Source organism: Haliotis rubra, unplaced genomic scaffold, assembly GCF_003918875.1.
Source record: "Haliotis rubra isolate DU_JTF1 unplaced genomic scaffold, ASM391887v1 Scf239, whole genome shotgun sequence".
Classification (NCBI taxonomy): Eukaryota; Metazoa; Mollusca; class Gastropoda; order Lepetellida; family Haliotidae; genus Haliotis; species Haliotis rubra.
In genome coordinates, this window is record NW_025766436.1 from 1,343,831 (window position 1) to 1,360,846 (window position 17,016).

Consider the following 17,016-nt stretch of genomic DNA (forward strand, 5'->3'; position numbering starts at 1 on the left):
GTGAAGCCCATTTCTGGTGTCCCCCGCCGTGATATTGCTGGAATATTGCTAAAAGCAGCGTAAAACTCACTCACTCACTTAGGAGAGAGATTTTCTGATGGTTTCAATGGTGTGTTAATAATGCTTCAGAAGAGAAGCCAGTTCTCACATATACTGTAAACGTACTTATTTTCGTGCGGTGCAATTTTCGCGGAATTGACAGTTTAGACTACATCGCGCGGTCAATTATTTGCGCAATTGCTGTCTCTTTGGCCGCCACTAATAGCAGTGAAAACAAACAGAGTGGCTTAACCTGTCAGGCAGCGTTTATTGCTTACTCACAGGAAATCCCTATCTGTGCGATATACTAGTACACAGTAATCCGTTTATTCCCGGAAGAGATGAAAAACACATCAGTCTTATGTTCCGAATTCTGACGATTTGATGAATTAACTTATACTGTATATGAAGCTCTTTGTGATTTCAAACAAGCCGGGTTGTTGTGAATGAGATGATTGAGTGTTAGTGACTATTCGCTTCATGATGTACTGGTGAATAAAATCTTAATGAATAAATAAAATACTGCTGTATTATTTCTTTCGAGGCGTTTCACGGTCATCTGTTTTGTATCAAACCATCTGTCATGTGACCAATTTCCATATGCCACAACACACATTGCTGTTTTCGCTAATTTGGCAATGGGATTTGGCTCATTATTTAATTATGTTTTGGGAAATCCATTACAGCGACAGTTAAGTATTATCAGTCGTCATTTTATGATTCCCGTTGATTTCTGTCTTCAAACGCGATGTGTTATGGTAACTACTCAGGGGCGTGGCTAGACTGAATGAATGACAGGTTTATTAAAAGCGGTGTATAAATTTTGGCTAAAATGTTTTGCTTGTGAAGCGCGAAAATAAAACCTGCGCGAAATATAATACATTTACAGTAAATGATTTAGAATCCACGATTTAAAAATCAACGAGTTTTGTGATTTTATTTCAACTAGACGTACTGCAATGAGGTAAATAACAGCTAGCTTGTTTTGTTTACTTTTAATATTGACTGCACTGTCCTTCTGTCATGTTTCTCGATGACACTGATGTATGTTGTCATCACTTGTTCAGACTACAGTCTTATTTTAGGTTCTAAGTCATCTAAATGTTGTGTTTCTTTGATCATAAATGTCTTCACATGAAACTGTGAAGTAGATTTCTGTCCTTGTTATATTTGAAGCATTGATGTAAGTATTCCACGAAATTTCTGTGTTCCTGTTGTCTTTAATCTGGACAACCAGGCTACAAATGTGCATCCAGATAGTAGCTCTCTTGCTACTTTGTGTTCATCTTCTGTAGGTGCGTAATATGACTGCATGTGTCTTGTCATCATTCAGCTGATTCTATGCTCCACAAATTACTGATCTAGACGTGACTGATTTGATATTTTGATTTATTATTCCACATTTTTCCTTTCTTCTAAACCATTTTGAATATGTTTGTTTTCTAGATCAGTGTACCAATTGGTATCTGATGTTACAAGTTCAGGGAATAATACACTGGAGAAAGTCTGCGGGCACTTTGTGTCCTAACATTGGTTATTTTCTAAAGCCATGATGGCAGATTTGGAACATTTTAGATTATGTCTAATGAATTCCTGTTGTAAATTATTTTTATACTACCATAAATTAAGAAAATGTTCAGTTCAGATTAGTTGGTCAGAGATTTCAAAATGAGACTAAACACCTCTGATTGAACAGCTGTTCTGACAGCTCTATCGCTCATGAAGGTGTTTTTGGTGAAAGACGTTTCTCACTTATTGTCAGTTTGTATTTGGCAATCATGTACATTTAGTCTTACAAAATCCAGAGTTGCCATAACTACAATATACAATGTGTGTGTGACTATACATTTTAACAGGGTAAACTAATCTTCAGTAACCCATGCTTGTCGTAAGAGGCGACTCACGGGATCGGGTGGTCAGACTCGCTGGCTTGGTTGACACATGTCATTGGTTCCCAATTGCACAGATCAATGCTCATGCTGTTGATCACTGGATTGTCTGGTCCAGACTCAATTATTTACAGACCGCCGCCATACAGCTGGAATATTGCTGAGTGCGGCGTAAACCTAAACTCACTCACTCACTGAATTTGCCTTAATGTTAATGGATGTCAGGATAGGCAGGATACACTCATGGTCTGTAGGATACACCCATGGTCTGTAGGATTCACCCATGGTCTGTAGGATACACCCATGGTCTGTAGGATGCACCCATGGTCTGTAGGATACACCCATGGTCTGTAGGATACACTCATGGTCTGTAGATATGCTCATGGTCTGTAGGATACACTCATGGTCTGTAGATACATCCATGGTCTGTAGATACGCTCATGGTCTGTAGGATACACTCATGGTCTGTAGGATACCCTCATGGTCTGTAGATACGCTCATGGTCTGTAGGATACACTCATGGTCTGTAGGAAGATACACTCATGGTCTGTAGGATACCCTCATGGTCTGTAGATACGCTCATGGTCTGTAGGATACACTCATGGTCTGTAGATACTCTCATGGTCTGTAGGAGGATACACTCATGGTCTGTAGGATACACTCATGGTCTGTGGGATACACTCATGGTCTGTAGGATACACTCATGGTCTGTAAATACGCTAATGGTCTGTAGATACGCTAATGGTCTGTAGGATACACTCATGGTCTGTAGATACACTCATGGTCTGTAGGATAAACTCATGGTCTGTAGATACACTCATGGTCTGTAGATACGCTCATGGTCTGTAGATACACTCATGGTCTGTAGGATAAACTCATGGTCTGTAGGATAAACTCATGGTCTGTAGGAGGATACACTCATGGTCTGTAGGATACACTCACGGTCTGTTAGATACACTCATTTCAATCATGGAAATATTGTTGTGCATTTTTTTACAAGTCTCAGAAATGTTTCAAAGTCTGACAATTTGTTCAACATTAATCTTTAATCTGAAGACCCACAAGTAAATATCGTATTTTGACAGAAGGACCTCTTTTCTAATACATGATGCCATTTTCAGAAAGGTGACCCGTGTCCGGCAAAAGAGGAGGTTCCTCTGCCTACAGGCTGGAAGTGGGACGATGACTGGCAGGTTGACCTCAACAGAGCTGTTGATGAAGAAGGTATGCATCCCCTGCTATGTTACAGGACTTCCGGGACTCTATACAATATGTCCTTAGAGAAACAAAGAACATCAGCTGTTATGTTACATTCACTACTGGGTATCTTTACTGATGTAGACATGAGATATATGGTGCCTGTATTTCAGCGTGGGAGTACTGTGTGGAGGCAACTATTGGTGGATATGGTCCTGTAGAGAAAACCTACCACTTGTGCCGGCGTAGACGCTGGGTCAGATCACGTACCATGGTCATGGATACGAAAAAGCAAGTTCAGAAGGTAAAGCAGTGCAAAAACTCAACAAACATCTTCTTAAGGCTGACTATTGTTTGTGCAACTGTCATGATAGGACCTAAAGCCTTGTATGTTCCATAGTAGCAGACATTCCTTGAACACTTTGGTATGTAGTCTGGAATTGGAAGGATTGTCACCTTACTTGAATTACCTAGAAATGATGTTTTCAAAACAATGTACAGTATACCCTGGTTATAATGCCACTGTTTGTCATGTTGGGGAAGTTTTCAGTATTTTGTTACAAGTATTGCTCTTGTCAATCATCTAGTACAAACAAGACAAATGTTGCTGTGTTGGGGAAGTTTTCATGGAAATAGGATAGTTGTTTATGGTCAAAAAAGGTATTTATTTGTGTAATGGAAGAAGAGCTAATAGTATTTTCTTATTAAAGATTATTGATGCTTCAGTTTATACAAGTAAAATGTTTAATGTATTCTGACTGAAAGTCGGGGCAGTGGGGTAGCCTAATGGTTAAAGCGTTGGCTCGTCACGCCGAAGACCCTGGTTTGAATCCCCACATGGGCACAATGTGTGAAGCCCAATTCTGGTGTCGCCCGCCGTGATGTTGCTGGAATATTGCTAAAAGCGGCGTAAAACCAAACTCAGTCAGTCAGTCAGTCAGTCTGACTGAAAGTCAAGTGAGCTTTATCATGGCCTAGTTTTCCTGTGTGGCAATGGCAGCTTGAGTATCTGGAAACATCTTCTTCGAAATCTCTAGACTATTGAAGCTGAAACTTACACAGGAATCTACACCAAAATTTTGCTCTATGCAATACACAAGAAATGTTATCAGTAAAGTTGTATCCTTCATTATTGACTCACCAACTTGTGGAATGCTGATGAAACAATTACGACTTAACTTGTTCTAGAGGTTCAAATCCATCTTCAGTGTTGTGTTTATCCTGACTCATGCTCCTTATTGCTCTTTTGCTTGTCTTCTTCTTCTTGCGAACATAGTGGAACACTTGTATCTCCTTAATTGAAGCTCCCTTCAATGTAAAATCACTAATTGGTACTCACCAAGAGTTGCCTCCCTTGCCCTTTGCGCGGGAACAGGTGTCGCCACCCTCTGGCCTCATGCTTCACTCTCTCCTTCTTCGCCCAGTGAGCAGGATGTGAGAGCGCCTGTGTCTCCTTACACACTATATCCTTTGGTTTTTCTTAGTTAGTTACCTCTTATAGGTTACTATAGAGGTATAGCTAGTATCCTTCATTAATTTGCATTGATAATTAATCGTATTTCTACTGTTTATTCACGGAGTTCGCGGATTGTTCAGCTAGTATTACGCTGATGAAAATCTGTACTATTTGTAGTTTACGTTTTTCTGTTGCTGACCCGCATGTATTATGCCCTAGTTGTGCTACGCCTTGTGCGTTTGATTCACGTTGCAGTTACTGCATTAATCTATCTAATTCTGCTTTTCATAAATATCTTTGCATCTTGAGACGTACCGCAGATAGGTCACGCAAACAAGGGTTAGACATGGCCGATACATCGGATTCCCCATCCAGTCAGCTGTTGTCGATCGACCCTCCCGCCTGGTGTTCCGCTAGAGACCCTTCGAAGAGGGGCGGGATGCAGTCCGCCACCTCTAAGAAGCGCCCTGCCTCCCCAGACGCCCCGGCCATCGCAGGCAAAGTCCAAGAGGGCCTCGACGCCTTCTCAACGCAGACTTCGACCCCAGGGCAGCGTCTACCTCCAAGGGAAAGTCCACGGTCGCCAAGAACTTTTCAGCCGAGATCGCTCCAGCCGCCGAACTGGGCCTCTACGATGATCAGCCGATCATCATCCCTGACGACGCCACAAGAAGCGGCCGGTGACAGCTACAGTGACATCAGCAGAGATCGCCATGCAGCCTGATGTCTCTACACTGATGTCAGACGACTCCCCTGAGGGCCCAGCCGCTATCATCGCAGAGAGGGCACCGACTACTTCGTCGCAGACCATCCCAGACGAGCTGTTGCGGCAGATCATGACCATGATGGAGGGCCACTACAGACGGGAGAAGCAGCCAGCCCAGGGCCTGAGCAACGCAGACGACACCCCAGAGGCACCCCCCGTCAGCGTAGCAGCCACGACGAAGCCGCCTTCGAGAAGGAAGTCACAGACCACCTCGATGAAGGACCCAGATGTACAGCCTTCGCGAAGGCGGGAGAGATCGTCACCTTCCTCGGCCTCATCCTCAGATGCGGACTCAGACCACCAGACCTCACGGAAGCCGTCACGGAGGTCAAGTCGCCGTTCCCCAGGTCCGGACGCAGAGGAAGCTTCACAAGGCCGTCACGAGGGACACCTGACCCCAGATCGTCATCGTCCAGAAGGACATCGAGGGACTACTCAAGAGCTTCGCTGGTTATCAACATTCTCCTCGCAGATCTCCGGAGAAGGTCATCCCATAGACGCAGATCACCTAGACGATCTCCACGCCGCGTTCACCACGCCGATCTCCGCGCACATCACCACGTCGATCACCTCGCAGGTCACCACACAAGTCTGCACACAAGTCTACAGTCAGGTCTCCCCAAGCATCACCCGACATAGAGATAGCAGCACACAGTTCACCATCAGAAGAGCATCAACCTCTCATCACCGATGCTGGAACAGAAGATGATGGAGGCATCATTTTCTCAGACGCTGAGATAAGATATTGGATGGTAAACAACCTAGATCTCTCTTCACCGTCCAAGAGTGGCAACTCAGCGCAGACATACCTGATGAAGGAAGACAATGCAGACGTCGTCACCCTACCTCCGATCGACCCGATTGCTGCGGTGCCACAGAATCTAGATACAGCCTTCCATAAAGCCACGAAAGTGCAGACACCACATCTGCCGAACTTTCACGCCAAGAAGTTCTCCACGCACAATATGGACCCCTTCCTCAAGGCACAAGACATCGATGACAACTACAAGCTGATCAGCGATGTTAAGAACAAGAACTACAAGATTGACGATCGCAAGCTGGTGCAGATAGAAACCATGACGAGACGATGTTTTTGGCCTAAATAGATCTAGAACGATCAATGAGACACTTATCACCAGATTTCTCAGAATACGACCTCTGAAGATGATAGGATGATCTACTCGGCCCTACTGATGCAAAAGAAGGACCAGCAGTTCCTAACAGATCATCTCACATCTGTCTCAGCAGCGTTGACCTTAGCTCGTCGTCAAGGCCTCCTCGCTTCCTGCAGCTGGGGTGAGAACTTTACAGCTCCACTCTATACAGCCCCGTGGTCTTCCCCATCCATCTTTGACGGAGGAATAGACAAAGTCTCCAAGGAAGTCACTAAGGACTCCAGAGAAGTCCTTATGATCAAGTCGATGGACACGCTAGCCAGCGTCATCAGGCAGACTTCACAAAGATACTCAGGGAGATCTAAGTTCTCTGGACTACAGAGAGCACGGGATAGGAAGATAGCCAGCGCCAGGGGAAAGATTCTTTTCTTCGCCCATATGGCAACTATAGAGGAGGGTCAGGAAGAGGCAGGACACCCAGAGGTTCCCGCGAACTATAAACGCTGAAAGACAGGTTCGGAACGACTGGAGTCTTCCACCCCCAGCCGTTCCAGTACAACCGTCACAAGTGGGTGGACGCTCCAACTACACTGGGAGAACTGGGGAATGTTACAAGACCCATATGTCTCCAACATTCTTCAACACGGATTTCAGATCCCACTACAGGCCACGCCTCCGCTGACAGTCAACCCTCACAAGTTCGACTTACAGGCACAACAACTACCAAAGTTAAGAGAGGCTGTTACATCACTCCTAACCAAGCAGGCCATAGAAGTACTAGATCAAGTAAACATCGAACCAGGCTTCTACTCCCCAGTTTTCCTAGTACCCAAGAAAAACTCCAAGGAGAAATACAGACTCATTTACAACATGAGCTTTTTCAACAGGAATTATCTACGCAAACCACCAAAGTTTCGCATGATACACCTACCTCAGTTACGGCAGTTGATTCGCCCCATGGATTACATGGCCAGTATAGATCTGCAAGACGCATATCTACACATCCCGATACATCCCGAATCCAGGAAATACCTACGATTTACACTAGACGGGCTACATTACCAATGGAAAGTACTCCCATTCGGAATATCATCAGCCCCCTGGCTATTCACGAGGATAACGAAACCTATTGTCACCTATCTACATCGCCTAGGGCTACGCGAGTGCTCTACCTCGACGACGGGATACAAGTAGATCAAGATCCACAGCGCCTCAAACTACAGTTAAACTACATCATAAAGCTACTAACACAGCTAGGATGGTTAGTAAACTTACTCAAGTCGGACCTAGTACCATCGCAAGATCTGCAGTTCCTAGGCATTCGATTTATCACTTAATCTCAACCGTATCGTCAGACCAGAAGACCGCTGGCTCAAGATCCAACAGACCATTCCGCCAGTTTCTACTCTCTCCGCTACCACTACGACAATGGCAGAGCTTGTTGGGTCTCCTCACATCAGCCCAAGACATGACAGTCAGAGGCAGATTACAGTTACGCCCATTACAGGTCTTCATCAATGCACATCTCGACGACCTACAACCATTCAGTCTACCAAACATCTCAGACCTCATCTACTATGGTGGACCAGGAGGTCGAATGTTCATGGAAGGTATTTGTTTAGCAGAGCAGGAATTCAAAACCCATCTATATGTAGACGCTGCCGCTCCAAGGTTGGGGAGCTCATCTCGCCAACCGACGGCATCAGGGTTATGGAATCAGCAAGAAAGCAAGCTCCATATAAACATGTTAGAGATGAAAGCTGTAATCAACGCCATACTTCATTGGAGCACCATTCTACAGAATGCGACCTAATGATTCATACCGACAACTCGACAGTGGCGCTTCTATGTGAACAAACAAGGCTCAACGAGATCACTGAACCTATTGACTTTAAGCTTTCAACTGTTCGATCTAATCCACGATCTAAACCTACATGTCAGAGCATGTCACATTCCCCGAGCCAAGAATGTACTAGCAGACGACTCTCTCGCCACATCAACCGCCACCGACAGAATGGATGCTCAATACAGAAATATTTGCACAGATAATCAAGCAAATAGGAGCCGCTAGTAGATCTATTCGCCACACGCTTCAACAATCAGCTACCGACATTCGTGTCACCAGTCCCAGACCCACAAGCATGGGCAACGGACGCTTCTAAGCATATCCTGGAAGGCCTCAATGCGCACGCCGCTTCGCCGCCAGCAATAATACCTCAAGTGTTACAGAAAATCAGACAAACACAGAGCCTCCAACTCACTTTGTCGCTACTCTACTGGCCAGCCAGAACGTGGTTTCCCATTCTAATTCAAGAAATCGGTCAACCAACACTAGAGCTACCCAAAGCCAAATCTATTAATACATCCACACACCAAACAGGTGCACGGAAGCCCAGAAGTATTCCAACTTCAATGTATGGACTGTATTAAAATGTGTTTAAACAAGAGAGGATATTCTACCAGGGCGGCAAAAGCGTCACGCTTTGCCTTACGCAATTCTACACCTAACTTGTACGACGACAAGTGGCACAGTTTCGAAAATTACGCAGCAAATAAGGGATTTACAGCGAGAGATGCTACTCATCCACAAGTGGCAGATTATTTGTGTTACTTACGGCAAAACAAACATTTAAAAGGCTCGACATTGTCAACATATCTTGCCGCCGCTTTTAGTTCTGTGATTACTATGAGAACGGGTGTCAAATTGACTAAGACTCCAGAGTTACTGGCCTTACTACGTGCTTTCCGATTGGAGGACCAAAAGCGGAAGTTCCACTTCCAGCTTGGGATCTGAATATAGTGCTACAACACCTCACAAGTGAGGCTTATGAACCGTTGGAATCGACAACCTTTGAATTTCTCTCACAGAAAACGCTTTTCCTGTTATCTCTAGCCACAGCAGCCAGGATGTCAGAAATTCACGCGACTAGATTATGAGAGAGGATACGTTTGATGACAATCAAAACACAGCACACCTGGGACTAAGATGGGATTTCATCGCCAAAAATCAACTACCAGGTCAACCAGACAGGTTATTCCATATCCCTGCACTATCCTCGATTCTCGATCTCAAGATACACTGGACTTATCTCTATGCCCAGTCAGAGCTCTCAAAATCTATTTACGACGCTCCAAAACAAGGCTAAGATTTCTCAAACGATTATTCATCCCCTTGTCGGCAACAACTCAGACAGAAGTCTCTCGCACTCACCATATCTATATGGATAAGAACTGTCATACTTCTCACCTACAAGGCAGCAGGACTGGACCCTCCAACAGCATCAAATCCCCATGAGATCAGGGCATTGGCTTCCACTCTCAGCCTCTACACGGTAACTGTTCATTGAATACAATTATGGAAGGATGCTTTTGGAAATCTAACATGGTGTTTGCTAATCACTATCTGAGAGATATCACCACCGAGGACGCCTCAGGTATTCACCATTTCGGTCCCTTGGTCCTCGCAGACAGCAGTTGACAGTCCCTCAGAACGCTAACACATAGTCTTACGAGATTAATATGCATAATTGATACATGCATTATCTAGCTTATAACTCTCACGGAGTTCTAGCACTATGTATATACTTAGCTTAGGTCTACTCACCCTTAAGCTTTTACTGATGATTATGTTCAGTTGTATAGCTTCTCTATCAGAGTCGCTTTGATATTGTTATTTGATAATATCACAGTATATTATTATTGTAAATACCCCAGTATGGCAATATATAACCTATGGCTTATAATAGAGGAAATATCCTAAGTCTATGCCTTTATGAAGTTCCCGTAAGGGGTTATTACAGTTATATCTATATAAATCACTAATTCTATAAATCCAAAGTATTCTGTTTTTCCCACCTCCGTTTCCGTAGGATTCTACAAGCAAAAGAGCATGAGTCAGGATAAGGAAAAATATGTAATTTTTAGAGTAAAATTGATATTTTATACTTATCCTGACTCATGAGGTAAGCCCTCCCATCCTCCCCACATAACACTTTGGATTTCCCTGTAAATTCAAGTGTTGGGCTCGCAAAATCAGGAGAGAGTGAAGCATGAGGCCAGAGGGTGGCGACACCTGTTCGCGCAAAAGGGCAAGGGAGGCAACTCTTGGTGAGTACCAATTAGTGATTTTACATTGAAGGGAGCTTCAATTAAGGAGATACAAGTGTTCCACTATGTTCGCAAGAAGAAGAAGACAAGCAAAAGAGCATGAGTCAGGATAAGTATAAAATATCAATTTTACTCTAAAAATTACAAAAATTACATTATGAAGTTCCACGCACAGGAACGAACCATGGACTTGGTCAGAAGAAGACGCCATCATCGCAAGATGGTTGCCGAAGACCCCAAAGCTAGTTGTTTCTTTAGCCTAAAGCCTGTGGTAAGAATCTGTCATCATATTGGACATACGTACAGTAGTGTTATGAGACACCAGCAATGTGTACTCATCCCCAAAAGTTAAGGACCACCCCAATATTCAGTATTTAAGTATTATATGGATCATAATATGAACTATTAAATACTTTAATATTGAAAGTTGGGGTGGTCCTTAACTTTTGTTGTTGAGTATATATACAGATTGGCAGGACATACACCAGCATTTTGAAATCTACTGCACTGCAAAACGCTAGCAGTGAATATTTATCATGGCAGTACATATACCAGTATTATAAGATCTTGTGCTGTACTAGCTATATATATATAGGCAGTACATATACCAGTATTATAAGATCTTGTGCTGTACTAGCTATATATATAGGCAGTACATATACCAGTATTATAAGATCTTGTGCTGTACTAGCTATATATATAGGCAGTACATATACCAGTATTATAAGATCTTGTGCGGTACTAGCTATATATATAGGCAGTACATATACCAGTATTATAAGATCTTGTGCTGTACTATCTATATATATAGGCGGTACATATACCAGTATTATAAGGTCTTGTGTTTCCTCATTGGCCAACACTTCTCAGACAACCAAAGTCAGACAGGTTCCATCGCAACTGGATCAGCTCCACCTCCACTTATGGAAACTATCCAGTGACACTTAGCAGCAGCAGGATTTCCTCAGCTGTTACACTGTCAGTCAGAGCCTCAACATCTGCTTTAGATGATTATAAATGGGGCTGATTCCAGCAGTGGAGAGTCAGATCAGAAACAGACAATGTCTTTATAACAGTACTGATATTTGCAAATTTTTACATTTCAAAAAAAAATCTACCTCTTGTGTATGGAACCATAGAAGTTTATTGCTCAGCATTAATGTCTATTTTACTAAACAAAGAATACACATTGGAAAAGATCCAGTTCTTGCCAGTATGTTACAGTCCTCTGAACTGGAGGATATCCCAAAGAAAGAAAAAACTACAAAATGGGACTAATCATTGTATTATCATTGTATTATCATTGTATTATCATTGTATTATCAGGATTATTACATCATCCATCTGAACCTATAGAAAAGGCATTCTTATTTTGCATGGAAGACTACCTTCCTTGTTGCACGGCATCACAAGTTTCAGAATTTGCATGCCTTTGGATAAATGATTGGCTGCTTTCTTAAAATATTCATCCAGTCAAGATTAAAACCTTACTGGAGTTCCTTACCAAGTATCAAAAGTGGCATGCTAAGCTTCATGACAGATCATGTCAGATTGCCATGGACGTCATCAAACACAGCATTTACCTGAGGGATGTGACCCAAGACAATCATGGCCTGCATTATTGTTGTTCCTGGTCTGCCTCAGTTTGTCCTGACTGCCTAGCTTTGGGATGGAGAAAAGAGCAGGGAGCAATCAGAATTATTCCTACCTAACCTATATAGGGGGTACTCTGTTCCCACTGAGCCTATTTTGGATTTGGCAATCAAGTGTTAGAGGGACGTATTCATAAGAATTTTGGAACATTGTCAATAATGATGATAATTCTTAGAATACTACTTCTTACACTTGAGATAGAGCCCACCCATCCATCTCCCACAAATCCCAGTGTACCTTCCTTAAGGTACCTGAGGAAATATTGTAAGGTTCACACGCTTAAATTAACTCCTTCAGATAGCACTTGGTCTTCTAAAAAATTATTCAAGCTAAACCTATGGATCAGGAACAAATGTTTGGTGTGGTATTCCAATGAATCAGGTGCATGGTTCACACAGTGTGGGGTGGGGTCACTGGCTCACAGTCAAGGAGATAAATGGCTAACACAGTCACGGAGATAAATGGCTAACACAGTCAAGGAGATACATGGCTAACACAGTCAAGGAGATAAATGGCTAACACCAGTCAAGGAGATAAATGGCTAACACAGTCAAGGAGATAAATGGCTAACACAGTCAAGGAGATAAATGGCTAACACAGTCAAGGAGATAAATGGCTAACACAGTCAAGGAGATAAATGGCTAGCAAAGTCAAGGAGATAAATGGCTAACACAGTCACGGAGATAAATGGCTTAGATGAATGGTTCACACAGTGAATTAGATGAATGGTTCACACAGTGAATTAGATGAATGGTTCACACAGTGGACACATATGAATGTGTTTATGATATATAGTACACAGGACACATTGCCGTTGTGTTTCAGAGAAAAAAGTCAGTGCTTAAAAGAAGCCAGAGTTTGAAAGAAACACTGACCCCGAAGGTGATGAAGATAGGGGTTAGAGGAGTATAGTTCAGTATCTAGTTGTAGTTGTGCTGTTGGTTTATGTGGCAATAGCAACCTGTAGATACTTTCTTGGTGTCTGCAGTTCCTCCTTACAGTCACATGAGTTCTGGTTGGTTGGTTACAGACCAGAAGGGCTGTTTATTGGTGTGGTATGTGTCCTTTTTGGGGTCTCCAGACAATAAGGCAAGGGTTTTAACAGTTTGCTTTTTGAGATATTACCCTATGAATGACCATCAAAATCAGTAAGTAATTGAGCCTTTGATGTTCCATCATTGGTCTCAACACCTCTACTTTCTGTCAAGTATCTGTAGAAAGTTCTGCGATGTGTGTACTGTAAATTATTCTACTGTAATGGGTTGGTTACAGTACTAGGCAGGTGCCAGCAGCAACGTCTCATTACATTTCCCAATTTGTGTGTAGTTTTTCTACTTTTGATGTACTTATCCCAGTACTTACTGATAAATATCAGTGAACATAGAACACATTCAGTTTGAAGATGGACACCAGCCAACCAGTCAGTGATGATTAAGCTAATGTGACGTTACTGCAAGACGTTGAGCTTAAGTCTGAGAGTATTCCAGGTGGCAGCGTTCATTACATCAGTATCAATAGTACCCATAGTTAGTGTTCTCGTTTTGTCTTCATCTTGGCACGGGATTTGGGTTTCTGTTAATGACTAGGGTCTATATCTGATATAATTTGCAACACTTCTTTATTGATCATGGAAAGTACCTGACTACTGGAGAAATCACTCAAATCTGGATTACATTAGCAGAAGTAACAAGTTCAAGTGATTTCAACAACTAAAGCGATGTTATGGTTGATACACAGTTTCTCTCACATTTGGCATCATGACCTGCACCAAATGCCAGTTCAGATGGCCAGGGAATTCCTGGCTCAAAATCAGCTGCAAAAACTATAGCATAACTTCAGCATAATGGTTTAATGGCCAGGAAAGTTTTTTGTCTGCTTTTTTTTTTTGTTCATTTCTTAATGTCTCTTTGAACTTTGACATCCTCGAGGAAGTAAAGTCCTTACTTACTTAAAAGAGAATACTGGAAAATTGCAATAAGTGACTGGGTGAAAGATGAAGTCACCAGTAACATGTACCCCAATTTGTAATGCAAAAGTATTTTTATCTGTATTTCAATCGCAAAAACAGATTCTGTTATCTGAGCTTCAGCCATTATGCATATTCCACTGGAACTCACGTGACCTTGTGATGTCATATGTGACTAAAGTCGGCCATACTGCCCAAGTGCTACAATAATACAAATCGTAATCAGAAATAATGTCAGGCACATCTTTCACTGCTTCAGAATCCATGGTCACTGTCAAGTTGTGAGGTAAAATCAAAGAGGAAGCCATCGGCAATAGGCACATATGACGTCATGTCACGTGATACCCATCTCTGCTCATTAACTGTCGGGTGTTTCCGTAATAGGTGGAAATACGAGTATGTTTTTTATGTGTTTATTGTGATTGTCATACAAACTTTTTGTTTAATTTTAATCCCGGAAGGTGACTTTTACAATGCCTTTACCCCCATGAAATAATTGTTTTTGCGTTAGTATTCTCCTTTAAGTTTAAGACCACACAAATAGGAGATTGCATGATCAGTGTGTCTCTAGTCTGAAGAAACATTAAGCTCTCAGTCATCATGAATACACAATGTCAGTTAGAAAGTGGTTCAATGTAATACCTTATATTTGGGATTAAACTTTTTCAGTTAAGTACCAATTCCAGTACTTTTGTTGAATCATCATGTTTGTAGAGAGGATGACAGATCATCAGTGTGTTTCATCATGTTTGTAGAGAGTATGACAGATCATCAGTGTGTTTCAAGGCCCAAATATTCCTTGTAACTAAAGTGACCTGAGATATTGCTGTATCATTTTTCAGCTCATTTCTTCTTTCAAGAGTCTTTACTTAGTTCTCTTTTATGTGAAACTATTTTTTTCTATACATTCTTTGTTTGTTACCTCCTTGTTTCTAATGTCACAGTTGAATGCTACTTAACTCATTTGATTGATTTCAACCTAGTTGAAGATTACACTGTTCTGAGATTGACCTCCAATATATGTGGCATTTAATTCATTAACTCTTCTGAATCAAGTCAAATCCTCTCAGTTTTTGTCAAGTTAAATGATTTGTATGTGTTATGTTAAGCAAGTTATCAAGAAATACATGTAAATATTATATGTAGTATCTACTTTAAGCAAACACAAACAGTTGGAGCAATTTTACACATCATACCATTGTTTTTTCTAGCTGTCTGTAAATACATTTCGTCTTTTATGCTATTTATTTGAACAATACTCAGTCTGTCATGTCAAGATGTTACATATTCAGTTTGTGAAACGACCCTCGACTTCATCAGTGCCTGAGCCTCCAGAACCCCCCCCCCCAGTGGTGAGACATACTTCAGGCTCTGTATCTCAACAAGCTCAGTAGATCGGTTAATGGATCTTTGTAGTTGGAGGTGGATGTCAAACATATAGTCATAGGAATCTTTTTTTATGATCTTGATGTCAGGGCATACATTTGATGTCAATCCATACACTTGATGTCAATGCATACACTTGATGTCAATGCATACACTTGATGTCAATGCATACTCATTTCTTCATCAAAATCATCTACGACTGTAGCCATAGCAATCTTTGTAGATTATTTTGAATTTCAAATTCTTACAACCAAAATATGTGCTCAGTACAACCAACACTGAAGTCACACCATTCTTTGTAGACATACCTGATAAGCAACCTGTGTGAATGTTCATGATGACATATGTCTTTAGTGAGGCAGTCTCTGATTGTAGACACAGCAACCTGTGTGGGTGTTCTTAAAGACATATGTCTTTAGTGAGGCAGTCTCTGATTGTAGACATAGCAACCTGTGTGGGTGTTCTTAAAGACATATGTCTTTAGTGAGGCAGTCTCTGATTGTAGACATAGCAACCTGTGTGGGTGTTCTTAAAGACATATGTCTTTAGTGAGGCAGTCTCTGATTGTAGACACAGCAACCTGTGTGGGTGTTCTTAAAGACATATGTCTTTAGTGAGGCAGTCTCTGATTGTAGACATAGCAACCTGTGTGGGTGTTCTTAAAGACATATGTCTTTAGTGAGGCAGTCTCTGATTGTAGACACAGCAACCTGTGTGGGTGTTCTTAAAGACGCCATAGCTCTATGAGAATGCTTTATTATGACTATTATTGACAGATGTTTGTAAGTTGTTGCCACCAATATTACTATAATGCCTTCAGAATGACAGTCTCTGCTACTGTCTCCGGAGGTATAGTTATATATATATATATGTGTGTGTGTGTGTGAGCCATGCAGGCTCATGGTTTTCACCCAAGTGGTAAATGTCAAAGAACTGCATCACTGTGGGCGTTTCTCGCCCACATTTTTCTGCTTCTTTGAGTGGCATTTTAGAAGTTGGGAAGTACAATATAGAACAAACTTTATGGATAACAACTTCTTTTTATTCGTGAGTGCAACGTTTCAATACAGATTCTTGTACTGTTGTCCTGCTTTTTTTATTCGTGAGTGCGACGTTTCGATACAGATTCTTGTACTGTCGTCCTGCTTTTTTTATTCATGAGTGCGACGTTTCAATGCAGATTCTTGTACTGTTGTCCTGCTTTTTTTATTCGTGAGTGCGACGTTTCGATACAGATTCTTGTACTGTCGTCCTGCTTTTTTTATTCGTGAGTGCGACGTTTGATACAGATTCTTGTACCGTTGTCCTGCTTGACAAAGTTGTTATCCACAAAGCTTGTTCTATATTGCACATTATTCTGAAACACAGATGAAAACTGTTGTCATGAGCAGCCTTGTTCCCCATCATCAACCCTGACTTTTTTAAGTCGAATATTATTCAGC

The 17,016-nt window shown here is 41.9% G+C and overlaps 1 protein-coding gene across 1 annotated transcript in view; it reads left to right on the top strand.

The window, feature by feature from the left end:
• LOC124278532 (myoferlin-like) overlaps positions 1 to 17,016 on the top strand; it is a 151,502-nt gene that overhangs the window by 90,207 nt on the left and 44,279 nt on the right. The window contains exons 28-31 of the mRNA XM_046714261.1: positions 3,050 to 3,152; positions 3,299 to 3,437; positions 10,504 to 10,544; positions 10,728 to 10,840. Of these exons, the coding sequence (XP_046570217.1) occupies positions 3,050 to 3,152; positions 3,299 to 3,437; positions 10,504 to 10,544; positions 10,728 to 10,840 (396 nt within the window). The remainder of the gene's footprint in view (positions 1 to 3,049; positions 3,153 to 3,298; positions 3,438 to 10,503; positions 10,545 to 10,727; positions 10,841 to 17,016) is intronic.